We start from the raw sequence: 27981 nt of genomic DNA on the forward strand, positions 1-27981 counted from the left end.
CTACAACAACCACATGAAAAATGTGTAAGTGATGCCAAGTTTTTTGAAAAACAACCACATGGCTGACGCATTAAAGTTAAACATAATTTAACTTTTTTGGGACAACGCATGTCCCAACGTGTCACTAAACGGACCGTATGTGCCGAGCGCTTTAGTGACACGTTGGGACACGCGTTGTCCCAAAAAAGTTAAATTATGTTCAACTCTAATGTGTCAGCCATGTTGTGTTTTTCAAAAAACTTGGCATCACTTATACATTTTTCATGTGGTTGTTGTAGCGCGACGCTCAACGCACCGTATGTGCCGAGCGCTTTATATTGAGTTCCGTACTAAAGTAATTTTATGAGATTGCTATAGTGGGGAACTCGATCTAAAGTCCAATTTACATATGCACATTAAATGATTTCGTTTTACGAAATCCTAGAAACAAATGAAGTGTATTTACATCTGGTTTTTTGCGTCATTTGCGTACGCACACAATCGCACATACACACGGATACTATAACACATACACACGCTCATAATAACCCTGTAGGAAGTGTAGGGTCATGTGTTGACATGTCGCCACTTTGTCTACTAATATGGTGACAAAGTCAACACTTTGTCACCAGGTTGTCAACTATTGATACCTTTACCTTAATAAGAAGAAGCATTGTGTATTTTGACGAAGCGTCTTTTTTTAATTTTCTCAATTGTTTGGCGTAAAATAATTTTTGCGGTCGGTGAAAAAAGTGTGTTTGTAAAAATCAATAAAATATCGCGAAAACTTAAAGCATATAATTCCAATAACAAGTATGAGCAAAAGAAAATATGAAAGACATGTGAAAAAATAAACAATTCTATAGCAAAGTACGAATTCTGAGGCGACTAACAACATTTGTGAGGAAATTTCGACAATTAGACATAATGTGGAACCTTTAGAGAATATTGTGGAGCCTGATGTATATATTGTCCCGTCTCGCTGGAAATGCTGAATGCAACTAAACATAATAATGAATTAAAATGTTGAAGAATTAAGCTGTGTTCCAGAACTAAAAAGTTTTTACAATTTTTACGACTTTTACACATTTTACTCGAAAAAGCGTTCCCGTACACAGAAAAGTTGTAAAATGTTCACTTCTCTTTAAACAAAAATGGCGCTGAATGACGCTCTCTTTAAAAACTTTTTACACGACAAATTTGGGCGAGTAAAAAAATAGTAACATGGTTGCCGGCGTCTGATTGGCTGATACGCCGACTTTGACATTTGTTCCAGTTTTTTTGACGTATTTTCCATTTTTCCGTTCCCGAACTTTTTGAAAAAACTTTTTTGTGACAACAATTTTTCTCTCTTTCTCTCTTTTACGAGTTTTACTATTAAAAAGTACGGGAACGAAGCTTTAGTTGGCAAAAATCGATTGTGAGATTTTTCCTATGTTATACAGCTGTAATAGGCAAGCAAATTTAAGGACATATTTTTATTTATGTATATTTATAAATGTTTATTCTTTTCAATTCCTAGATGTTATATCAACATTCAGCGAATCGCCTGATAAAACGTTAAGTGCAACAGAAGAAGAACTATTTTAAGCAGACAAGTCATTGGTGCGACTTGGCCAAGAAAATAAAACGAAAACGTTTTTTATTATTTATATGTTAAATGTTTAAGCAGCCTTGAAAACATTGTCTTTATTTACTAATTTTTACTTATGTGGAATCTTTGGCTTAGCCATTTAAAAAGATAAAAATACTGTAATACGCAATTTGTACATTTTTAGCATTTTTAATATTATTTGTTTTATTCTTTAATGAAATATAGTATTTAAACAAATGTGTAGCTTCATCTTCTTATTAAACGGACTATATAGCTGTTTTATCTATGAAAAGTTCCAAATAAGTTAAAAAATTTAGTATTGAATATCTGGTACTATTGACTCACTACCTCCATTGTCTATACTGACTTACTACCTCCAATGACTATACTGACTCACTACCTCCAATGTCAACACATGGTTCCTCAGGAACTACTGACGTACTATTGACATACTAGTTCCATTGTCAGTACTGACTTTCGAATGACACGTTCATACAAAATGTCTATAGGAAATTACATTAGTTGTCTACAGTTTGTCAGTAGTACTGTTGACAATGTCAGTAGTAAGTCAGTATAGATTCACTATTGACATTTCCTACAGGGTAATTTTAATTTCGAAAAATAAGAATTTCACAACACTAATGTTTACCAAATAACATGACTTATACTATGTTTACATTTACGAAATCCACTCGATTTCAACTGTCAATTCCATTGCTCAAACGTCAAATGAAATCCAATCGATTTCAGATGAGTTTTCATTTGACGTATACGCAAAGGAATTGACAGCTGAAATCGAGTGGATTTCGTAAATGTAAACATAGTATTAATTTAAAATTAAAAAAAAAATATAACTTTTGCAAGTTTTTTTAACCATTTATTTACATTTTTGTCATCGTTTGATTATTTTTGTTTTTCTACAACACACAAAAAAAAACAAAGACATTATAAAACAGTTGCATTTTTTGGTAGTTTATGACGAAAAACAGGGTTGCGTATATTAGTATGGTGTTTTCGTGCGTTGTTTAGAATAAACGACGCAGCTATCGTCATTTATTTTTGTATGGTAAATGACGCAAAATGTTGCCTGTTTTAGCAAATAAATGACGAAACAGTCCTAAAACCTGTTTTTAGTGCTAATGTAAAAAGCACATAATAACGCCTAATTTCAAAAAAATTAGATCATTGAAATCACTCTAGCCGAGGCTAACGAATACTATTTTGCAAAGTTTTTTAAACTTAAAATTATTTTAAAACTTCTTAATTTTTGCACAGTGTATATTTCCCAATCGTATTGTATATCTATCTCTTTCTACAATGCAATACAAATACAACCCTGTTTGCGAGACTCAGCAAATTATTCAAGAAAAATTTGTTACTGGCAACACTGGCTTTTGACAAACCAAAACTTGCACAGTAATTGTTGAAGAAACGCGAATTTTTGCAATACAATTACAATTTGTAATAGGAAAAATTAAAGGTAATTATCATAGATTTTCACCAGAAACATGATTAATTTTATAACATTTTTATGTTTCTACCCTTGGCAGATATTTAAAGCACAGAAATCAAGGTAATCTATCAAAATGCCAAGCGATACCGCAAAAGCCGAAAAGAAACCTACTGCCACAAATGAAAAGAAGGATGAAAAGCCAGCTACGGATAAGAAAGATCCCAGCAAAGATGAAAAAGAACAAGAATTATCCGATGAAGACCAACAGTTGCAGGAGGAATTGGATATGTTGGTGCAACGTTTACAGGAACCAGATACCAAACTGTATATGCCTGCTTTGGAAATGATGGCAAAATTGATTCGTGCCTCTACAACTTCAATGACATCGGTACCCAAGCCATTGAAATTCATGAGGCCCCATTATGAGACCATGAAGACCCTTTACAAGCAAATGCCCGATGAAAAGACCCGCTATTTGTGTGCTGACATTATTTCAGTTCTATCCATGACCATGGGCTCTGGCAAGGATTGTCTGGCTTATCGTTTCTTGTGTGATCGATCACAAAAGATTGGTGAATGGGGCCATGAATATGTACGCCATTTATCTGGTGAGATTGCGGCCCATTACTTGGATACCTCTGGGGAGTTTAGGGCACAATTGATTGAATTGGTAAAACAAATTATACCCTACAATATGGAACATAATGCTGAGGCTGATGCCTGTGATTTATTGATCGAAATTGATCATTTGCATTTATTACAAGAATATGTGGATGAGTCAGCATATCCTAGAGTGTGTTTGTATTTACAATCCTGTTATCCCTATGTTCCGGAGCCGGATAATACCATTATCTTGGAGACTGCATTACAATTGTCGCGGAAGTTTAACCAATACACCCAGGCCATGCGATTGGCTTTGATGTTAAATGATATGGATAAGATTACGGAAATCTTTAAGGAGACAAAGGATACTGCGGTGCAAAAGCAGTTGGCATTTATGTTGGCTCGCCAACAGGTTTGCTTGGAATTGGATGAATCATTCCCCGATTATGATGATCTCATGGAAATTATGTCCAATGCCAATTTGAATAAGCACTTTTTGAATTTGGCCAGAGAATTGGATATTATGGAACCAAAGACCCCGGAGGACATTTACAAATCCCACTTGGATAATGCCAGGACAAGATTTGCCTCTATACAGGTAAGTACAGTGCTAGACAAATAATGGAATTGTTAACTAATTTTGACTTTTATTTTCAAGGTTGATTCTGCCAAACAAAATCTGGCCGCTAGTTTTGTAAATGGCTTCGTAAATGCCGGTTTTGGTGTTGACAAACTTCTTTCCGAGGATGGCAATAAGTGGCTCTATAAGAACAAAGAACATGGCATGCTATCAGCTACCGCCTCATTGGGTCTCATTTTGTTGTGGGATGTTGATGGTGGTTTGACCATGATTGATAAATATTTATATTCCACGGAGGATTATATTAAGTCAGGTGCCCTCTTGGCTTGCGGTATTGTCAATTGTGGCATACGCAATGAAGTCGATCCTGCCCATGCCTTGCTTTCGGATTATATACACAATCAAAATACTTCCATGCGTATTGGAGCCATCTTGGGTTTGGGTATTGCTTATGCCGGTTCGAATCGTTCCATTGTCATTGATACCTTGAAGACTGTTTTCTCACAACAACCAAGTGTGGAAATTATGGGTATTACGGCTTTATCGCTGGGCTTAATCGGAGTGGGTTCCTGCAATGCTGAAATCACAGAGATTTTATTGCAGACCATTATGTTCTTAACTAAATCTGATTTAAAGGATACCTTTGCCCGTTTTCTATTTTTGGGCTTGGGTCTACTCTATTTGGGACGTCAAAAGGCCACGGAAGCTGTTATGTTAACCTTGGAGGTGGTAGAGGAGCCCTACAAGTCGATGGCCATGACCATGGTTGATATTTGCGCCTATGCTGGTACTGGTAATGTTTTGAAAATCCAACAACTCTTGCACATTTGCTCCGATCATTATGAAACCTCAAGTAACAGCGAAAATGAGGATAAAAATAAAAAGGATAAGAACAATAAAGAAAAGGTAGGATTTTGCGAATAATAGATTAATGGATTTCTATAAAAATTGCTTTTATTTTAGGAAAAGGCCGAAAAGGAGAAGGAGAAAGAAAAGGACCTCTCTGCAACACAATCCATTGCTGTTTTGGGTATTGCCCTCATAGCCATGGGTGAAGATATTGGTGCTGAAATGGCTTTCCGTTCATTTGGCAATTTGTTACGTTATTGTGAACCATGCATACGACGTGCCGTACCCCTGGCCTTGGGTTTAATATCTGCCTCCAATCCCAAACTCAACATATTGGATACATTGAGTAAATTTTCCCACGACAGCGACGCCGAAGTGGCACATAATGCCATTTTTGCCATGGGTCTTGTTGGTGCTGGCACCAATAATGCTCGCTTGGCTGCAATGTTAAGACAATTGGCCCAATATCACTCCAAGGATCCAAGCAACTTGTTTATGGTACGCATTGCCCAAAGTTTGACCCATTTGGGTAAGGGTACCCTTACCCTTAGCCCATATCACAGTGATCGTCAACTTATGAATCCTATGGCGGTGGCTGGTCTTATGGCTACATTGGTTTCCCTGCTCGATGTTAAAAATCTCATCTTGGGACGTTCTCATTATCTGCTCTACACATTAGTACCAGCCATGCAGGCACGTATGTTGGTAACCTTCGATGAAGATCTTAACCAACTGCAAGTACCCGTACGTGTTGGTATGGCTATTGATGTTGTGGGTCAAGCTGGCAAACCTAAAACAATTACAGGTTTCCAAACACACACCACACCTGTGTTGTTGGCAATGGGCGAACGTGCTGAATTGGCTACAGAGGAATATATTACCCTGACGCCAATTATGGAAGGTTTCGTTATACTTAAGAAAAATCCCAATTATGTTAAATAAGCCGAGCTATAAAATGCAAACGAAAAAAAAGAAATTAACAAATGTATTGTACTAATTAAATAATTGTAATGTGCTTTTCTTCTTCTATTATTTCGTCGATTTCTAATTTAAACATTTTAAGGCTTTTTCTTTTTATATAAAAAAGGCTTAATGCATTACAGCAGCAGCAAAGAAACAATATTAGGGTGGTTATTGTGCTGACCACAACGAAAAGCGTAATCTTAAGTCGAGTTAGTCCTTGCTTAGATAACAAAGGAATATCGAGGACATTAAATAAACATTTTTTAATGATAATTTTTAATTTTTATTTCTTGACAGCCTCATTTTACAATGAAGGTTTTTAAAGGATTGCATAAAGCTGAGGTTAGCCACTACTTCCAAGTTTAACGGCTTTAAAAGTTTACTTTCAAACGTCATGAGCTTTTTGAAACTCCACCTTCAAAGGTATAAGGTATAGGTCCTGCAAAAACCCACGTTCAAAAGCCTTAGATAAGTCTTTAAAAATTCACGCTGCGAATATCATGGGAAAGTGTTTTAAAATCTACGTTTGAAGACTTAAGATAAGTGTTTGGAAAGTTCACGTTTATAAGCCTTAGGGGTGGGTTATGGATAGCAACTCAACTGCAGTTGTGTTGTCAAATGTGAAAATCATACAATTAAAATAACTGGAACAGAAATTTTCTCTTCGAATACTTAAAATAACACTTCTAAAATCCCCCAAGTATAGCGTTCATAAAAAATCTTTTAGAGAATCTTCTAAAGAGGTGTCTTAAAAATGCACGTAGATCATTTTTCTATTTTCTAATTTTTATTTTCAACATTTGATTCGATAACACTATTAAGTATTGTTAATAACTTAGTAATTGCAACTATAACAATGAACATTGATACATTTATCTAATATCACCAAATTAACTTTAAAAATCAAACATTTTTGTGATGTTTCCTCTAAGAATATTCTTCAAAAATAGAAGAAGTTATCATCTAAACTAAACATACATCATATAGATTTTATAGAACAATCCTTAATCTACATAAAAGTTTCTTTATAAAAAATATAACACTACAAAAATATGTTATTAGATTATTATTTACTATTTTGTAACTCGTGTAAGGTGGTTTAGGTTTAAAGTACTTCTTCTTTGGACTATTTGTAAACCATTTGTTTTGTGCTTTGTTTTGTTGTTTGTGTTTACTGTTGACAGATGTTTCAACGATATAGACTTAATTGGGCGGTTAATTCATTTTCATCAATTTCCTTCATATTTAGCTCAGCTTCTTGTTTCTTCAGCAACTCAAAGATAGCAGCTAATTGTTCTCTTTCAATTCTGGAAAGTTAAGAAGAGAAATATTGAGATTGAAATCCCCAGAAATCATTCGTGAACACATTTCGTCGAAATGTGGCCACATTAATATGCAAAAGCACCACTCAATTTGACATATTCTTAAGATTATTCGTTATTTCCTTTTTTCCTGGCGACCAAACATAACTCGCTTACCACTTGTATGTCCATATTTACATTAGGCAATTTTCCTTGCGGCAAAAAAGAGTAGTCGGTGAGAGAGGGTGTTGAGAGGCAAAGGGTTACCATATGCTTCACCTCTCTCTCCATCAAACTAAAAATTGCGGCAGGGAAAATTGCCTAAATGTACGTTGTACATCCCTACCTTCTTTCCTCCTCCAATTGATCCCTTGTCAGCTTGGCCTCCAATTCTTTAGCTCTTTTCGACTTTAATTTACCAACCAAACCATCAGTATGAATGCCATCGTCATCATCATCATATTCACTATTTGTTTCTGTAGATGTTCCATAGTTACGTTTAATGTACTCCAATTCGTCTTCATCATATTCATCGGTACTCATGTCTTCTGAATAAGTTTCCATATAACGTTCATTATTGGAATAATAATGATTTTCCATTTCAGATGCTTTCACGGCATTCTCTTGCAAATATTCATCTTCTATATCATCTTCTTCATAGCCATTTCTTTGGACGATGATTTCCTAAAAGAATTTCATATCCATATCAATCAACATCTTGACTAATTGCCAAGGTTTTTGTTTACTTACGCTCACTTCTTCTTTAAGTAGATTACTAAAATATAGGGCAATAACAACGGCTAAAAGCGCTGTAGCAATGCTAACCAAATAAATATTTGATACACCACTTAATATTGAATCGGAAGCAGCATATTCGTACATATTTTTTTAGAAAATATAAACAATTTCCACCAGAAAACTAAGAAATTATTGAAATTATCACCCTTCAATCCTTCAATAAAAAATTGGCAATAACAGCTGATAGCAGCCAGCAGTCGCTTAAAAAGGTAGTATATGTTAATTTAACGGTTTTAAATGAAGAAAACAGCTGATAACGGGGGTTTTTAAACCACGTTCACACGGCAATTAGAAATGCTTCGCAGTATAGATTTGATTTTTTTCCACGAGATTTTCGACACGAATATGCAATATAAAGGTAGAAACAGAATCAATCGTCGCTTGCTTTGCTTGCTTCCGAAATGTCAAATTATAAAGGAATGCCAGAGCCTTCTAAAGAAGAACGCAGGCGGATTTGCAAAGAGGCTCTGGCATTCCTTTATTATTTGACATTTGGGGAAGCAAGCGACGATTGATTCTGCTCTGGCCCTAAAGGCCTGGGTACATAAGCTGCTTCGCCTGGTTGCCTTGCTTTCCTGCTTCATTTCTGACATAATAAAAATAAAAGAATAAAGAAGGCCGAGCAAATTTCAAACTGGGTTGCCCTTTTCTTTTTTATTCTTTTATCAGAAGTAAGTAAGGTAAGCAGGCAAGGCAGCTTATGTACGCAGCCCATAAAACCCAATTTACATTAGGCGACTTTACTTGCGGCAATTTTTCTCGTTCCTTTATAAACTTGTCTCTTGCGTTTATAAAAGGCAATTCTGTTCCGACAAGTTTTGTTTTTAAAACAATGAAAATAATGTCAAATACGAAAAATATAAAATCATTAAGCTTAACTCTAAACGAGAAAATTAATAAAATCATTAAAAAAAAATGATCTTCGCCCTAACAGGCAAAATTTCAAAAAATAAAAAAAATAAAAATAAAATTAATTGCCTGAGAATTGTCGGTATGAGCAATTTTTTTCCATTTCCATTCCCCTTACGTGTCTCTTCTACAAACTGGGACTTGCCGCAAGTAAACTCGCCTAATGTAAATTGGGACTAAGGCCATGTTTATATTATAGCTTTTTGCAGGGTTAACCCTCTTTATGAGGATTTATTTGAAATATACACAATGGAATTGACATTTGAAACCCAGTGGGTTTGTTAAATCCGTTTATATATAAACGTACTATAAGTGGAGAGAAGGGATCTAATTAAAGGTCTGTTCCTTTACGTGCAAGAATCTTCAAGTTTTGCCACTATTTACTCGAAAAGCGATCCTTTACTTCTAACACCATATAATTCAAATGTGAGCAACTTAGAGGTAGTTTACACTATCTATCAATGTCATATGACACGAAATAAAAACATTCTATATCTACCCACGCAAGCAATTTAGAGACGTAATTTTATTACATTTTTGCTGGTGTAGACGCACAAAGTGGCGTAAGGAAAATCCCCAATATTGCACATATTGGCGACTATATAATGATGGAAAATTTCATGTCATATGACATTTACACATAGTGTAAACTACCCCTTACAACTTTTACTACTTTTGCCGGATTTACCATTTTCAAAAGTAAAGGAACTGACCATATGTGATTCGATATCGAGTTGTTTCGAGGCGAGCACTCAATATGTGAGTTCGTTTACTCGAAATTTGGACAAATTGTTACTGGATGTTGTTCGTTTACTCTACAGTACAATGCAAAAGACCTTAGCCGATTACAAGAAGTTACTGAACTTGTACAAATTTGTACAAATTGTTGAGTAAACGAACACACCTAATGTTGGAATGACAACATTCTTTATCGAGTAATTGAACATAAATTTGCGAGTAATTTCTCGTAGCCAAATAAGTGTGTTACTGAACAAATTCCACAAATATTTACATTGTTTTATTTATCATTTTGTTCTTTATTTTTTGCTTTTAAATAAACAAAATTTTTTGAAATCTACCTTCATAATATTCCCTGAAGAACACATAGGTTACTCTCGAAACATTCGATCAATGATTTCGATCGAACCTCGATTTTTTATTTATTTTTTTAACAATAATGCCCAGTCTTACGACCTAAGGCTGTAAACTACAATTCGATTTATATAACATGATTTAGATGTAGTATAAATAAAAGGGATCGCTTACTACTTAAACAAAGTTACATTAGTATAATAATATTCACCCTTATTACGGTTGGCGTTGTCTGTCGTAGGCGTTCAAGTGTCGTAGACGTAGTCGTAGGCGTTGTCGTAGTCAATAATTTTTGGTATTATGTAAAATTTTCGACTACGTCTGTTTTGTAATAGATTGCAAAAATACAGGGTGTTGAAGATTATTAACATTTTCGACTATTACACGCCACCCTGTTATAAAAAAGAAAACAAAAAATAGAGTCAGTTAAAATAAAAAAACAATTATTTATTAATAAACCATAAAAATGTTAAGTGTGGGTTATTTTATATCCGACGATGAGGATGAATATACTCCGAACGATTTAAAAGTAAGACGAAAACAGTTACGACAAGAATCAAACATATTTTCCATGACTGATACTCAGTTGCTGTTGCTGAAATCCATTTCTGTGAGGTGTATTTGTGACTAGTGGGCATAGATCCTGGTTCACTTGGACCTGTTGCTCATTTCCATGAGTGATACCTATGCTTACAGGGGTTATTGTGCGGGGATCCTGATTCACTACGACCTGCGGCTCTTTTGCATGAGGCCTGCTTACGCTTTGGGGAGTAACTGTGCAGGGATCGTGGTTTTCTAAATCTTCATGGATTATACATGCTTCAAACAGTTCTTCCTCAGTGGTTGTTTCTCGAAGCGTTGAAGGCTGCTGGATTCCAATTGACTGATTGCCCGCGTTTACAATTGTATCCAATTGTAACAAGCTGGATGCTGCTTCTTCCGTGTCTGTTAGTATGTACTGTTTGAAGGATCCTCCACCTGTAGCACGACATTCCGCCTTATTGTGAACTAACTTCTTCCTTAACTTGAATTTGTAGTCCGCCCAGACTTTCATCCAACCCTCACCTGTTCGTACGTTCGTACTGGCGGTCCTAAAATGTTGAGTTTCGTACTAATTTTATTCCACTCTTCTTTCACGCTAATTTTTTTTATTCCATTGCTGTAACCTCTGGCCAAATTTGGATTGTTCTGCAAAATCTGGACCATTGTGTCAAACTGCTTTTTTGTGGTGACTTTTGTTCTAAAACATGTGCAATATTATAAAATTTATACGAATATATAATCTTTTTGTTATATAGACACATACCTTTTGTTTAAATCCATTTTATTTGTTCGTTTTTATTAACGTTTTAAGATATTTGTCTGTTGTCGTCAACAAAATCTCTAACGACTAATTTCACAGCGTTTCTCGTAATAAAACGCCTCTCGTGGTAGCAAAATTGTAAAAGAATGGCATACAGAGTTGTAATATCTCGTATACGACATACATAATACCAATTAGTCGTTGCGAAAATGTCGTGTACGACATACATAATACCAATTAGACGTTACGACACGTCAATTTGCAATTTTGGATACGACTACGCCAACCGTAATAAGGCTGATTATTGTTAAAAAATTATCTTTAAAAAAATTAACCCCCAGTTTATGTATTTCGAAACGAAAATGTGTGCGCATGAAAGACACCCAAACTTTAGTTTTTGAAATATTATTTTATTTGCTTTTGCTTCAAAACAAAAAACAAATTTGAAATACACACTCAAATTTGGTAGTTTTTCTTCCGCATTCGTTTTCTTATCGACATACATAAACAGGCCCTAAAGGTTTGAAGCTATCCATAAAAAGCAGGTGATAACTGTACAAAACGTATTCTAAGAATCGGGATTGTATCCGACAATATTACAAGGCAATTCAAGGCCATCTATATGTAATTTGCACCAAGAATTTCGCGGAATCTATTCACTTCCTGAGAAATCTGAGGGAAAACGTGCATTTATCGGTGTTCAGGAAGGTATATTACGCACAAAAACAACTTCAAAGCTTTCTAGGGTCTCAAGATTTGCCATCTGATACGAATTTTGTGCTTTTTATAAAGTACAATACCTAAAAACGCAAAAAATAAATATACTTTTCTTTAACGAGGTATATAAGAAACTTGACCCTAAATAACGGCATTTGAACCCCAAAAATTACTTTCTTTTCTCTAAAATATATCTCAGACTCCCAGACACATTCGCCAAAACTAACAAATTTATAAGTTTTGCTACTAATTCCATACGTTTTACGATAATACTCGTATTTCCTTCGGGTGTATGTATACTTTTCTGTGTTGTGAAAATTTAATTTCTTTAATTGTATTAAATGTAAGTATTAGATTAAAATAAATATGTGTAATTATGGTTATTTTGTCACTAACGAGCCACACAGTGCAGTTGTTGCTGTAAAAAACCCAACGATTTAGCCAAAACTGCATTTTTGTAGGGTGTATGTATACTTTTCTGTGTCACTGTACATAATATATTAGTTTATATGGCTTTTTAAGAAACGTTTAAAAGATTCCCTTGGTGCATTAAAATCAACCATGGATATTCTATTAAGGGCATTAAAATTTTGCAAAGTCCCTATATGTGGACTATTTATTATATAATTTTGTCGATATATACATATCTATCGCGAACATATTGTATCCTCGAAGACTGCGACAAGGAACAGTGAAGGATAATTTATTTAAAATAGAAGGACAATTGACATTATTGTTAATAACATCATAAATGAACATCATTGACTGTAATTTACGTCTAATTTCCAAGGTTTCCATCCCAATAAGTAAACATCTAGACTCATATGTTGGCATTGGCTGAGTAAAATTTAATGAACGTAACGCCATCTTTAAAAACTTTTTCTGGATTCGTTCGATTCTGTAAACATTAATTGCTGAATGAGGATTCCAAATCATAGCACAGTATTTTAATTTAGACCTTATAATAGAGGTAAACAAAGTTTTCAAAATGTATGGATCCTTGAAGTCATTGCAGTGACGTCTAATGAAAGCTAGCATAGCATAAGCCTTCGGCACCAAACGGTCTATGTGCGGAGTAAAGCTCAATTTATAATCAAAAACCACACCTAAGACTTCAATTTCATTAACTTTTTGCAAAGCCGTTGAAGCTATACGGAAATCATATTGAATAGGATTAAGTATTCTATAATAAGAAACGTGAAAGCATTTCTTTACGTTTAACTTCAAACGATTGCGCTCACCCCAATTAGAAAGCCTATACAAATCAGACTGCAATGTTCTGAAGTGTTCATGGGTTTTTGCACGACATAACATTTTTAAATCGTCAGCGTATAATAAAGGTTTCAGCTCATCTGTAGAAAAATCTTGTCACGGACTGTCTTATTTTTGGTTTATAATGCAAACTTTTTTTGGATTTATTATCTCTTATCTTCCATTTTCTTTCAAATGGACTCCAAAGGAAATGAACAATGCAAATATTCCTTGAGTAAATAAAGAACATATAATTTTATTATTTTTTCAATTCATTCGAAATAATAGTTTCTTTAATAATAACAAATGATAATTTTATAAAAATGTAGTTAAAAATAATTTTAAGTTGAATTTAATATGTAATGATATGTAATTGCATTCAATGCACTTGACGTTAAAGGTGTGTAGAATAATACATACTTCTTGGTAAATCACAAAAATAATTAAAGAAAATAATATAAAAAACAAAAAAGAATTCAGTTATAAAATAATTTCATTAAGATCTCTATCTTAAAGTTAGTGAATATTTTTGTAGTAAAATCAGAACGTTTTTATCATGGTACAATTAGTAAGTACTAACTACAGTAGATAAACAAGGAGAGCACGCGCCTTTAATTAATTAATCTGCATACAAATACTCTCGCCGTGTTCATCCCGGCTTAACGTAATTTTACTCGAAAAGCGTTGCCTTACTTCAAAAAGCATACAATTGATATGAGGCTCATTTTTTGTTCTATGAAAATTTGAAATGAAAAACATTTATAAAGAAAATAAATTAGGGATGCACAAAACAATATATCGTCACCATAAATGCCGGAAGACGTAACCGACATGAAAATTCGAATTCGTTTTTTGGTGGAATCTGATACATAAAGCTAAAATACATGCTCTGGCAAAATTTCAAGCTTCTACGTTCAAAAACAACGATGCTATTCAAGAAATGGCATTTCGGAAAATGGGATAATATTACCGATTTTGTTGTAATGGAGGATCTCAATACTAAGCACTTCAGCGGTTTTGGTTTCAGTATTAATTCCCCTTCGTATATGATCGATAATATCCCATATACTCGCCTTCATAAGATTAATATTCCATAAATCAGTTTTTAATTTTATAACGTTTTTTGCTTCTCCTGTAAAGTTTTATTTTTGTGGGTTACGTCTTCCGGCATTTATGGTGACGATATGTATGTGACAATATATGAAACGAAATGAAATTTACGCTAGACTACTGTTTTGTGCATCTCTAAAATAAATGTACATAATTACATCATCACTCAGAGAGTAATTCAAACGGAACAAGTACAAAAATCGTCTTCCGCTCGCAAAATGTTTTAGATTTTCTAACACAGTCAAAACTTGGACCGATGGAGTAGTCTTGTATTAGCTGGCAAAACAAATTTTGCGCGTATTTTGTGGCAGCAATGGAAATTTCGGACTATTGTTTAGTAAATTAGGCCACAATTAGATTCCAAAAAGATCAGGAGTCTCTGCATACTTACATCAAGAGTAAATCCGTAGAAACCGACCAACATGAGGTGCTTCGCCACGATAAGTAGCATATGGAAAATTCAAAAGTTACCTTGACGATTTTTCTCGATATCATTGGTGTCCAAAATAAATGAGAGAGAATTGATGAGAGAGTAATGCCCCTTTGTTAAATAACGGCTGACATAGCTCTCATTTGAATTCGTTATTCTCTGTTGTTACGACAACGTACAGGCATTGACATCAATGCTCGATATAGATCAATGGTGGGCAAATTGCGAGAGACTCATGTATTTTTTACACTTTTGTGTATGAGGCCGAGCATTTCTGCCCAACAGTGATATAGATGTAAAGCAGGAGTGAGCACGCCTGTGTGCTAGCACACAGGCAAATTGTGAAAACGTACTCTTAGTTTTTTGTGAACCATAAACAATTAAAAGTTTATGCAATTTTTTATTTATATTTTTTTAATAATTTGCATTGTGGACACCATTAATATTTAAAAAATGTTGAAATAAGTAATGAAACATCAAGAAAAATTAAATATTAATTCTCCCTTAAATTTGCCATTCTCTCGATTTTGCTCAGCTCTGATATAAAGCTTGAATCTATTCTAAAGCATGGATAGGCAATGTGCGCTTACTGAGAGCAAGTGAGCATACATTTCAATGCATTTTACATTGATGTTTTCGCTCACTTGCTCTCAGTAAGCGCACATTAATCACCACTGGGCTCGCGAGCCGTGTCTGTGTGAACACACACAATCTCAGTTGTGGTGAGTTTGAACGTTACTCTCACCACCGATCATCTTCTTTGTTTTAGCAATGAATCAACGCACACGATGTTTATCTAGAGAGGGACAGATAATCTCGTGTGTGTGCCCAACACAAACGAAGCTGTTGAATTTGTTGTTGCTGGTGAACACTGTTCTAAAGCAGTGTCGACCAAGAAGAGGAAAGCCAAGATGTGAATGTATTCAAAACATTGGCAATTTATGACAGTGTGTTAGTAAGTTTGTATGCTCGCAAGCTATAAAACAAAGACAAATCAAAACATTTTCTCTCTCTTGCACGCTCTTTCTTTGCGTTCGGGTCGTGTGTGTGTGAATTGCCGAAACACTTCGTAACCAGCGACAAATGTCTGTTCGGGACTGTTCTAAAGGAGTGGATTCATAATATGATTATCAATTTGCATAAAGGAGAGAGAGTTCCGTGAGGATGACTTGTAAAAAAAAAGTAAACCGCAGGGTGGAGTTCTCTCACCTTACCACTTGTTTCTGGTAATAAATGAAATGTTTGTGTGTTTCGACGACCAGCTGAAAACTAGACTGGTGACTGTTAAGCTGGACCAATGATTATGGTCTTGGAGTCAAACCTGGAAAAGACGGAACTCGTATTCGTAAAATTCCCACATTCCAGTCACCAGTTTTAGACGGTGTTGCATTGGAACTTTCTCCGGAAGCTAAATAAATCGGTACATTTCTGAATTATCGATTGACATTTCAATTCACCGTTTTCTTCCTTGATCTCACGCGTTTTCATAGTTCTGATCTTCTTTTTTTTTTGTGGAGGTACTAGGTAGTTCCGGTACTATCAAACTCTAGTTGATAGTCAAAAGAGAGAAATCGCCTAAGCGATTATATGCCCCTCAGGGATATACGTAGGGTATTTTGCTTACAAAAAGTGAAATTTGTACAAGAGACCTTTCGCCCCAAAAAAAAAAAAAAAAACTTTTGTGTACGTTGGTGCCCCTCCTTTACAAATTTTCCAAGGAGGGACCAAGGAGGGCTGAACGGCTTGCCAATATACACAGATGAATCCAAGATGGATGGTGCCGGCATCCATTGCGAATATTCATTAAGCAAACACTCATTTAAGCTTAATGTAGCGTCTTTCAAGCAGAGATTCTTCTTATCAGAAAATCGGCAGACTATCAGGGCAATCATGAATAATTTAAAAAATGAAATTCTTTTAAAATCAGTGTTTTAAAATGTTGAAAACCATTAGAATCACTTAAGAATGGAATATTCTCGCCCAATCGAAAAATACATACAGTGTCCCACAAATGTCTTCGTACCCCTGGTAATAAAATATTTATTAGTGATAATCAGCAGCTTGGAAAAAAGTTTTGCAAAATATTTAACTGTATTTGTCCTTCTTATACATTTCATCCATGTTACTTGAAAGAACTGGCGAATTTTGTTAAATAATTCAAATGTTATTCACGAAATACTAAAAAATGTGCCCTTATTGATCCCACAAAAGTCTTCGTACTTTTCGGAACTTCTTTGATTTTATTCAAATTTCTTCAAATTTCCACGGTTTCTGTTATAAGTCAATAAGGAAGAGATGTTCGGATACTTTTCTGGTCTGTTGCGCTGAATATGTAGTAAGATTTGTGAAAAAAAAAACATTCAAAACAAATGGGACATGTTTGTTGAACTTTAATGATCAAGTTAATCTTCAAAGATAAATATTTCGTTCAGTGAGTTAATTCTGCTAATCGCAAATAAGTATACTCAAAGAAAACTCCGATTTGCCGCTTTCAAAAATGAAGTTTCACTTGAAAGAAGGCCAAAATTTAATGTAATTTGACTTACGGTTACTAAAGATATGATCATATCTTGCATATGACAACTAAAGATCTGTTTATTTTTGTGTCGAATATAAGGTAAGACCTCTAGAAATCACACTGCAATATTATGATTGATGTAATTGTACAAAAGGCGGCCATAAATGCAGTTCGAAAATATTGAACAAATACTAACACTCCTTTTGTAAATTATGTAAAAAGCAAATAACGCCTAGACCTTGCACGTGAATGAAAAAATGCGACTTTCACATTTAGTAGGGATTTCATATACTTCCTTGAAGTTAAGTACTGAATTTGGGGTTTATTTGGTGGATCGAAGGTGTGAAAATAACAACAAAACCTGATTACCTTAAAATAAGAAATTTAGTCGATAGGCATATATTAATTATGTTGTGATTTTGAGCCATACCGCAGTTAGTGGTATTTACTAATTGGAATAAATAGATGCATTCACCTGAAATCTATGATAAATTTACATTATTGAGATAAATTTATATTCCCGTTCAGAAAAATTGAGATGCCTTAAGACATAAAGTCATATATAAAGGGCATAATTAAGGTGTATTACCTATAATATTAGGTTAAATCAGACGTATATTGTTTCAAAACGCTAGACAAAGGATAATAGTGTAAACTCCGTCAAATTTTTAGGAGTTTAGTTGCGAACAGTGTCTATATTCACTATAAGATTTAAATTTCTCTATCAAGCTATAAATACGCCAATATAAGGTTACTCTACGCTGAAGACGCAATGAAAACCCCTCAAAATATTGAGTCTGGCAGAAACACGTCGAAACAGAAACCAATGACATCACTTTTAACAGATTTTAGTGTCCATTTTGATAAATTCTGTTAGGGGTACGAAGACTTTTGTGGTGTCGAAATATCAACCTTTTTCGGGTTTGGCGTAATAAGTCCGTTATGGTTCATCAAAATACACTCTTCTTTCGAAACTTGAATAAAGGTCTGCTGCAGCAAACAGCCTATCATTGTTAATATTTACATCTTTCTTTTATCATCGTGTTCTTACATCGATTAAGGAAAATCTTGTAGGGGTACGAAGACATTTGTGGCACACTGTATTTCCTTTTTGGACGTAAATAAGAATTGAAATAAATTTAATTGAAAAAAAATTGATTAAGTATGGAAATAAAAAACTGTGAAATTGGAGAAAGAAAACAAATTCCGAACTAAATTTTTATTCATAATTGCCCTGCATACATAGCCAGTAGTGCGATTCCGTAACTTTTTTAAATAACGAACCGACATCGGTAGTTAACGAAAATATTCGGTTGAATTAACGATTGTGTTATTCTATAACTTTATGTTAACGATTGTAGAAATCGTTAACTCATACCGACGAATATCGATGTGAAGAAAAATGTCAATTATTATATTTTAATATTAAATAAATATATTTTGAAGCTGAAACATTATTTCGTCGCGAATACAAAACACAAATCATTTAAGGAGAAAACAATTTCTGCTTTTTGGAGGAGTGTGGCTCAAATTAGTGGTGTCTTCAAGAATTCCAGCATGGATAACCCAAGAATACCTTCAATTTTTAAAGTGTCAAGTATGTATGTATTGCTAGAAGTTAAATGACCAATACATTCATTCCATAGATGTTGGTGGTTTTATTTCAGGGTATGAATAAACATGTCATTAGCCATCACGTAATATCTCTGGAAGCAAAATAGCCAGAATAATATTGGTAGCCAAAAAAGGAGTTGAATAATGAGTGCAAGTGAATCGAGCATACATCTTGTTAAATAAAAGAAGTTATTATCTTTACAAGGGTATTGTGGTGCAGCTAGGATGCTGTCAATTTAGCAAGGCCACTTCTTTTGCATGACTACGGATGCCAGTGAAGAAGCATTTCTTAAGATGCTTTTGACAAACACAACCAAATTTTCTAGGATAATAAGTAAATAATGTGTAACCACTCCGGATCATCGGCCTGAAGGTCACTTTGTGTGTGTGATTTAAAAACAATAAAAGTGATAAAACACGTATACCTTTATTTAAAGCGCAGTTGTATTTATTCTAATTGAATGTTAGGGTCATATTTTGATTTGTGGCGCTTTGTAAGGAAATTCAAAGCAGTGCAAAAAGAGCTAGCTTCGCTATATGATTATTGAGCTTTGAAATTAGACATGACTTAAGCCCCTTCAATGATGTTTGTGGATCCACGTTACAGTCATTTGAGTTTATATATTCACATATTCAATTCACGCTCACGTTAAATGGAATTTCTCTTAGCGGAGAGTATGAAAAGTTCGGAAATCCAAGTTTATACGCAATTTTAGCATTCTGCTTGTTAGTGATGCTGAGTCTAAATGTATAAGATTACCACAGAACAAAGTAGGTTACAGAAATACTATACACGTTTTGGCCTCAGTACGGCATTACCCCAACGAAAGCATCCTAGAAAGATAGTGTTAAGGACATTGATATATGTAGGTCTTACATAGCAGTACCACACTTGAGTTCTTGAAGCATTAGGCCATGTTTATATTATAGCCTTTTGCAGGGTTAACCTTCTTCTTATACGCAAAGGAATTGGCATTTGAAACCCAGTGGGTTTGTTAAATCCGGTTATATATAAACGTACTATTAGCTAACGTTTTCCATCATTAATAATTAAAACAAAGGATAGTGCAGCGTTTATATGTGGGGTAGCATGGGGCAACTTCGCCACTGTTGCGGCTTCGCAAGCGCCGATTTAATTGATGCTACATAATTATCATCTTTAGCGCTCTTTATGCAGGTTCAATAAAATCGGCGCTGGTATAAGCACAACAATGGCGAAGCTGCTCCATGTTATCCCACATAGTTAACACTTATGTAAATGCCTTTAGAACATTTTTCTCAATAAGGCGGAATTTACCTTGTGTACCCTCCTTATTAACTTAACATGTGTTCGTATAAAAACGCCGTTTTTAAATGAAATCAGCAAAATATTGCAATAATGTACTGTCGTAAAGACTTAACAACTACTTTTTTTTGGTTGTTAACTTAACAATAATTTTCGGTATTTAACGACAAAATTTACCGACAAAAATCGTTAAAATTTGTATACAGAATAGCACTTACCGAAAATTGTCGTTAACTACCGACATTCGTCGTTAATTCTGTCGTTAAGGAGTTACAGAATCGCACTACAGGTCGATAGTTAGGCGGCCCTTGAGGCTCTCAAGTCATGTATCATAAATTCTCAAGCTATCCTTGATTGCAGAAAGGCTCTGTATGATATATAAATTATCGTTAAACTTTGCTAGGTTCCAGGTCACAGTAATGGAATGAAAAACGAATTAGCAGATGTGTTGATCGAGGAACGTCTAAGTCTATCGATTTGATGAATCTTTTAGGCCACCAATGTGCTACTACATCGGCAAACTTTGTGAGATCTTTGAGAAGGCACACCATAGAAGGGTTATGGAACATGCATGCCGGAAATATAAAGCAGTCTGGCCTGTGATCTCTCATAGTAGAACCACTTCCCCTCTCTTACTTGATAAGTTAGGAATGAAAATCATTGTGCGCCGTATTACGGATCAATGTATGGTTAGATCTCGAATAGGTTGTTTATATTATAGGTTTTTGCTGGGTTAACCTTCTTTATAACCATTTATTTGACATAAACGCAAGGGAATTGACGTTTGAAACACAGAGGGTTTATTTAATCCGGTTATATGTAAAAGTACTATAATGTTAATATGAGATGACGGTGGAGTAGATTATCTGAAGATACAGAAGCGATGGAGAGGGTCGAACGAACATATACTTTAAAGGTGCCGTTGTTGCAAACAAGAAGATACCGAATACTAAGTACATACGAGATAGATACTCTGACCTTATTTTCTAACATAGATCCCATTAATTAAGTAGATTAACTTTGCTAAGCACCTATCCTGGCTTGGCAAAGGTCCATAGCTACTACAATTTTTCTCTTTCTTCTATCTATGATTCTCCAACAATCCGGTAATCTAATCTTCTTCATCTCTAACCCAACTAGCAATAACCACACACTTCCCAGGGAAAATGGAAGCAATGGTAAAGGAGAAGGTAATGCAGAATCACAATGGTTTATTGATTCCAGAATACATTATTGCGAACACGGAACATGTCATAGGAAAATAATGCATTCTTTTCATGAGTCCAGAAGAAATGAATGTCTATGAATTGTCTGTGTACTGAATCCATTACCATAGGATTTTGGAATATAATGGGTAATCAATGTGCAATTTTTTGGTCATTTGCATTCCTTTCTCGATTACAAAGTTAATACATTCCCCATTTCCCAACTGTGTTGGTTTGGTTTGAGCATGCGCAGCTGCTGTGATTGCAGCTACTCCACTCGGAGTATATATTAGTTTTAGAGATCATCATCACCACCTTATATCCTCCTCCATCTTCAACTCATCGAGCAATAAGTGCTAATACCCTATCGTCACCTTTACCCCATCTTCATCTTTACTTCATCAACCTCATCATCATTTTACCACACCACCATCTTTACACCACCTTTAACCTACCCGGAATGAACACAATGGACCAATGGTATACGAGTGAAGCAGTTAGCTATACTATTAGATTGCTGGACTTCCTTAAACCGGGTTAATCTCCTTTGTGAGGACTTATTTGACGTACATACAGTATAGTCTCGATAATCCGGACAACTAACTTTTTTTATATTGTAGACTCTGTAATCCGGACATCACATATTTTTCTTTCCTCGGTAATCCGGACACGAATATTTTTTTCCTATCTTAAGCATTATATTTTTTATTTATTTCATTGACGTTTTTGTTCTTAGCAATAGCAATTAATGTATGAACATGTTTTTCAAAAAATTAAGTTTTTCAAAATTTTCGGCCCAAATCTCGACTTTCTGGCTAGCCAGTGTTGACACAATTATGGATTTAACTATCTGAATCTGTCAATTGATTTTCCCATCGTTCAGCCATTGATGACTGGCTATGATTTAAAACCTAGTTCCCTGAAAAATCGATGTTGCGTGTTATTTTTCTCTAAAGGAATTAGTTCATTAGCCCTCCGGTTAGTGAGAAGGCTCTTGGGGAATGTAATGTATTCCAAGGATATTTTATATAGAAATGTTTAAATCATTTAAAGCGTTGAGTTTAATAGCTTAGTTTTTATTGGGAATTATAGGGTATGTGATGAAAACCGAATCGACTCGATATGGAGAATCGAAATGGTATATAATCGGAAAGCCGTTGATGATATATATAGTTTTGCTTCGCAAACGCCCCTTATTTGAATAATACTTTTAAAATCCTTTTTCAATTTCATTAAAATATTCACCAAAATTGGAGATATACGATTTCGATTTATGGCAAAACGAGTCGAATCGTTTTCCATCACATACCAGTATAACTAAACGAGGAAACGAGTAGATACCTTATATAGGAATTTCAATAAATTAAAAAAAAAATCGTATGGCCCCTTTTATTTTTTTTTCTTTAACATTCAAAATCACGGACTATTAAGGATTGTTGTATTACATTCTCGTAGTTATGCAACCAAAAGATTTAAATTCCATTTTGTCATACTCATAAGCTAAAACATTTATATAAAGGAACATCTCTCTTTGGTTCGTCGACGAGATGAGCCATTTGTTGATGTTTATAGAACTGGCTAAATATTCATCATAATGAGATGAGTGCATTTGAATTCTGAATTTCTATCGCGAGTCATAAGAGGCTCGTGTCCCATGGAAAAAGGAAATCATTATATGTATATGGACTACGAAGTTTATATCCTTAAAAAAAAACTTTGAATTAATATACACCAGTTGTAAAGAAGTTTTAGATGACAAAAATACTCAGCAAATGTCACCTTACGATGGAGGAATATAAGAAGTAAATTTGGTTGTTGTTGTTGTAGCAGCATATAATGCTGGGTTGGCAGCCGCTGGCCGAAACACTTTTGGTTTCGGGTCAATCCGGTACGTAAGAACCCGCTGCCGTGGGATAGTAAATTTGGTTGTTGTTGTAGCAGCACGAAACCTACGTTGAAGCATAGGTTTGATGCTGGGTTGGCAGCCGCTGGCCGAAACACTATGGTTTCGGGTCAATTTGGTAGTCAGAGAAGCTGCTCCCGGTATTTAAATGATCGCAACCCTTCATATTTGTATAATATGCATTCTTTAACCTTATATGTAGCGTTATTATCTAGTAAACGTCCCTTATTAATGATTTTAACTTTCAAAATTATATGTTTTTATTACAACTCGGTAATCCGGACAATTCGATAATCCGGACAATTCGATAATCCGGACACCGCCGAAACTTGTGGAGTCCGGTTTATCGAGATTATACTGTATATACAATGGGTTTGACAATTGAAACCCATTGGATTTACTAAATCCGGTACAATGTAAATGTAATATTTTGTTTGCTTCCAAAAAAGTTCTATACCGGTGTCTGGCAACATTTTTTTTTTGGTTTTATACCCTACACCTTTACAATGATGTAAAGTAGGTTGGCGATAGTCGGTAATACATCCCATTTTCCGTTTTTTTATTTGAGTTGTAATGCCGAATATCCCAGCTTTGCACGGACGGAGCCAGGGGGGCGGTCCTGGCTTTTTTATTATTTTGGTTCAGTTAGCTCTAAGTCATTTGATATACAAGTCAAGATGACTGATAACTTTAGCCCTAAAAAAGTTTACCAGTGAAAAGCTTATGCACAGGGTAAAGGTGTAGGGTATCACATAGTCAACGCCGTCCCGACTATAACCTTTGCTCACTAGATATTTTTTGCTGGTTAATACAAAATTCTACAGCGAAAGTATACTGATAAGTGGACGTTTTAGGACGAAATGGAAAAGTATTAACCCCATTTTATGTGGATGACATTCGTGTTAGGGGTTTGAATAAATTTTGTGGTTTTAGCTCTCACAGAGCCAAGGGTGAGTAATTGATTAGGATATCACACCAGATTCTGGTGTTGTTGTAACAGTTCGGTTGTAGTCGAAAGTTTTTCCTTTAGGAAATACATAAAAGGAAATACAAAACAAAAATAAAAAATAAGGTAAAAAAAAAATACTTATTTTTGTTTATAGATAGAATTAGATATGGACCAGCTGGAGAAACTAGGTCACCTTATTTGTGTAGACGGGCAATAGAATAAAAGCGAAATATCATAAAGTTTTGAAGGCAATAAGAGCACCGACAAATTGCAACGCAATGGGATATTGCATTCAATTCTGGCGTTAGAGGGCTAAATAAATAATATCAATTTCCCATGAAGCAAAGGAGATGTAAAGAAAATTATTTTCTTTATATCCGAAATCATTCTGAGAAAGATAAAAGTACAAAAATTAATTCATTCAACCCTATGTTTAAAAAAATAATAATAATATAAATATATAGTAAAATAATAAAAATAATAATACTTGGATTTTTACCAAATTTTTGGCAATGAATATTTCATTAGAACGTTGATATAGTAAACTAAAGAATAAAAAACGAAATTCACTAAAAGATAGTATTTTTTGTATAACTCTTCAGTGTTTAAAAATCGAATTGAATATTGAAATCAAAGAATTCATTCTGAAATCACTGTAATTAAAATAATAAAAAATCAGCAAACTTGCTAATTGTACCATGCTGGGGGCATTCATTAAAACGTTTTTGCAAAATGGACTTAAGATTAGGTTAAAAATATGCAAGGTAAATTATTTCAAGTCCTTGCACAACATGAGCTCAAAACCATTAACAGGTTTTTTTGTGGAATCTTAAAGACAAAATGTGTATGGGATCTTATGCAATAGTCTCTTAAAGAGTAATTAATTTTTAAATAAATATAAATTCGAGTTCAAATAAATTGCTACTTATTTTACTAGGAATTCACTAATTGATTTGAAGAAAAATAAAATACTTCCAACAGACTTCTCTTCTTATGACTAATAAATAAATATGACATATTACCCACACTATTTTATAGCTTTCAGTTCCAAGGATTGATTTTTTCCCGTTCTTCAGACGGCTTCGAATAAATTCGACAAAGTCGCGCCAAAACTGATTAAATAATATGTAGCAGAGTCCCGACTACTTTGTACCGCCCCTTATGTCCCTTACAAAGTGTCATTATTCTTAAATTCAAAATTCGTTTTTAGCAAGTCTTTCCAATTACCATCGGGTTGTATGTGTTCATGGCCGATTGTACTCTTCGCATGTAGCTGTTGAGCCACCTCGTAGTCATCCTCATTGTGGGCCAATGTATGAGAGAATTTCTGGCATTGTTTGTAGAAATTTCTTAGCATATGTTCGTGCAGCAAGTGATCATAGAGTTTAAGTTGAAATGCCACCAGCTTGGCAATTTTTAAACGATATTCTGTGCATAAAGGTCGGCCATAGGGATTTGAGGTGGACTGAAAAATAGAAATGACACAAATAAGTAAAACTAAATAACAACTAAAATTCATAACATCAACTTACCTTGTTTTCTTCCCCTTCCATGTGAAAATAAACATTGGATATGTTGAAAATCTGCTGTACAACCTCCTCCAAGGATTTATTGGTCTTCTCATTGCTTACCAAACAATAGGAGACGAAGGTATCAAATATCCCCGCCAACTCGATGCCATGGCGATGTTTAAAATGATCCACAATACGATGGCTATAGTGAACAGCCTTACGTGGTCTCTCTGCAGATTCGAGGATTAAGCGAAGCTCCTTAAAAACTTTACCCAAACTTATTATGTCAAATATATAAATATTATGTGGTGTTGAAATTGCTATCAACGAAGTTTTACGATGTCGGGCACATTGCCAGGGATCAATGAGTAAACCAATCATGGTTTGAGTGCGTATGTCAGCAATGGCTTTGTGATATTTTTGATCAGTTTGTGTAATAAAAACCAAGGAGTCATATTGTGTCTGCAGCAATTGAAAATCCAAGGCTGACAGTTGTATACTAAATCCGTCACATGGTTCTTTACTGCTAACCGAGTGATCTCTTTGTTCTTTCGGTGACTTTTTACTACAGGGTAATTTTGTTTCTTCTATTTTCGATTCTTCAGATTCTGTTGTAATATCACTTGAATTTTCTTCTACCGTTTCTTCTGCAACTATTTTGATGCTTCTCATTTGCTGATAGGCCAGCATTTGTGGCGTGTGATAGGTAAAGTTGGTTTTCACATCATGAGCATTGTCCAGTTCCAACATTAAATGTTTTACATCGATATACGATAGTGTACCCATTAAGAGTTCGCGATTTGTTTCGATGAGTAGAGTTTGCCCCAAGCTGAGGCTGTTTACAATCGCACTGGGTGATGTCATTTTGTTGTGCGATTTTTATTTTTGCTGAAAAATATAAAAAAGAATAAAAAGAAAACTATCAAAAACCTGAGTGGTGGACCGAAATGGACATATGAATAGACCCCTATATTATAAAGCAAATAAAATTTCCATAGGTGACAAAATAGTTGGAACTTTTGCGATGGAGATACGTGAAGATATGGACCGATTCATCCTCCAACAGCCCTTTCACGAAAATGTTGAGCTTTTGTTGTTGTTGTAGCAACGTAGTAGTTTTCTGGTTAATCTGTGTCCAAATTAAAAATTCTGCAGCCTGGACCGGCTGCGTCCATAACGAATCAGGCGACAAGTGCTCTTATAAACCCTTTCTGAAAGAAAGGGTGCTTCTGTAGGGTGCTTTCTAAGGCCCTTTCCAAAGAAAAGGGTGTTTTCTAAGGTCCTTTCCAAAGAAAATGGTGATTTCTAAGAACCTTTCCAAAGGAAAGGGTGCTTCTTAAGATCCTATCCAAAGGAAAGGGTGGTTCCTAAGATCCTATCCAAAGAAAAGGGTGTTTCTTAAGACACTTTCCAAAAAAGGGTGCTTCCTAAGATCCTATCCAAAGAAAAAGGTGCTTCTTAAGACCTTACCCAAAGAAAAGGTTGCTTCCTAAGACCCATTTTCAAAGAAAAGGGTGCTTCCTAAGACCCTTTCCAAAGAAAAGGGTGCTTCCTAAGACCCTTTCCAAAGAAAAAGGGTGCTTCCTAAGACAGTTTCCAAAGAAAAGGGTGCTTCCTAAGACCCTTTCCAAAAAAAAAGAGTGCTTTTCCAAAGGAAAGGGTGCTTTTTCATACCCATTTCAAAGAAAAGTGCTTTTCAGACCCTTTCTAAAGGAAAGGGTGCTTTCTCAGAACCATTCCAAAGGAAAGAGTGCTTTCCCAGACCCTTTCCAAAGGAAAGGGTGTTTTATTAGGCCGTTCCCAAAGGAAGAAGTGCTTTTCAGACCCTTTTTAATGGAAGGGTTGCTTTTTCATGCCCTTTCCAAAGGAAAGGATGCTTTCTCAGAACCTTTCCAAAGGAAAGGGTGCTTTTTCAGACCCCTTCCAAAGAAAAGGGTGCTTCTTAAGACCCTTTCCAAAGCAAATGATGCTTCTTAAGACTTTTTCCAAAGGAAAGAGTGCTTTTCATACCCTTTTTAAAGGAATGGGCGCCTTTTCATGCCCTTTCCAAAGGAAAGAATGCTT

At 34.9% G+C, this 27981-nt stretch overlaps 3 protein-coding genes across 8 annotated transcripts in view; 1 reads left to right on the forward strand and 2 right to left on the reverse strand.

Moving 5' to 3' along the window:
• The window catches only part of LOC141401205 (protein Exd1 homolog), a 45266-nt gene that overhangs the window by 11318 nt on the left and 5967 nt on the right, over nucleotides 1-27981 (reverse strand). For 3 of the 6 annotated variants that reach the window (XR_012412287.1, XR_012412289.1, XR_012412288.1), the window contains exons 2-3: nucleotides 25939-26805; nucleotides 24894-25871 (exon numbers count right to left, since the gene is read on the reverse strand). Coding sequence is in view for 3 of the 6 variants with exons in the window: in XM_073981211.1 (XP_073837312.1) it covers nucleotides 25575-25871; nucleotides 25939-26781 (1140 nt within the window). In the remaining 3 variants the exon portion in view is untranslated. Of the gene's footprint in view, nucleotides 1-23959; nucleotides 25872-25938; nucleotides 26806-27981 lie in introns of those variants that run through there. The other 3 variants (XM_073981211.1, XM_073981213.1, XM_073981212.1) reach the window with 1 other exon arrangement.
• Rpn1 (regulatory particle non-ATPase 1) lies at nucleotides 2917-6034 on the forward strand. The gene is made up of 4 exons (XM_073981200.1): nucleotides 2917-3053; nucleotides 3124-4227; nucleotides 4288-5115; nucleotides 5173-6034. The coding sequence occupies exons 2-4, from the start codon at nucleotides 3160-3162 to the stop codon at nucleotides 5998-6000; spliced, it is 2724 nt and encodes a 907-aa protein (XP_073837301.1). The 5' UTR covers nucleotides 2917-3053; nucleotides 3124-3159; the 3' UTR covers nucleotides 6001-6034.
• On the reverse strand, nucleotides 6787-8523 carry LOC141401207 (uncharacterized). The gene is made up of 3 exons (XM_073981215.1): nucleotides 8073-8523; nucleotides 7669-8006; nucleotides 6787-7328 (listed from the first exon to the last, which is right to left on the reverse strand). Exons 1-3 carry the CDS (start codon nucleotides 8202-8204, stop codon nucleotides 7211-7213), a joined length of 588 nt encoding a protein of 195 aa, XP_073837316.1. The 5' UTR covers nucleotides 8205-8523; the 3' UTR covers nucleotides 6787-7210.

This window comes from Musca autumnalis, unplaced genomic scaffold (assembly GCF_047663935.1).
Source record: "Musca autumnalis isolate F117 unplaced genomic scaffold, ASM4766393v1 scaffold_4, whole genome shotgun sequence".
Lineage (NCBI taxonomy): Eukaryota > Metazoa > Arthropoda > Insecta > Diptera > Muscidae > Musca > Musca autumnalis.

Bases quoted from the DNA above. Each gene is read 5' to 3' on its own strand.
- Rpn1 (XM_073981200.1), top strand. From the start codon at position 3,160: ATGCCAAGCGATACCGCAAAAGCCGAAAAGAAACCTACTGCCACAAAT. The intron at 4,228-4,287 runs GTAAGTACAGTG...TTTATTTTCAAG, and splicing joins CAAGATTTGCCTCTATACAG to GTTGATTCTGCCAAACAAAA. The intron at 5,116-5,172 runs GTAGGATTTTGC...CTTTTATTTTAG, and splicing joins ATAAGAACAATAAAGAAAAG to GAAAAGGCCGAAAAGGAGAA.
- LOC141401207 (XM_073981215.1), bottom strand. From the start codon at position 8,204: ATGTACGAATATGCTGCTTCCGATTCAATATTAAGTGGTGTATCAAAT. The intron at 8,007-8,072 runs GTAAGTAAACAA...AAATTCTTTTAG, and splicing joins TACTTAAAGAAGAAGTGAGC to GAAATCATCGTCCAAAGAAA. The intron at 7,329-7,668 runs GTAGGGATGTAC...TTAACTTTCCAG, and splicing joins CAATTGGAGGAGGAAAGAAG to AATTGAAAGAGAACAATTAG.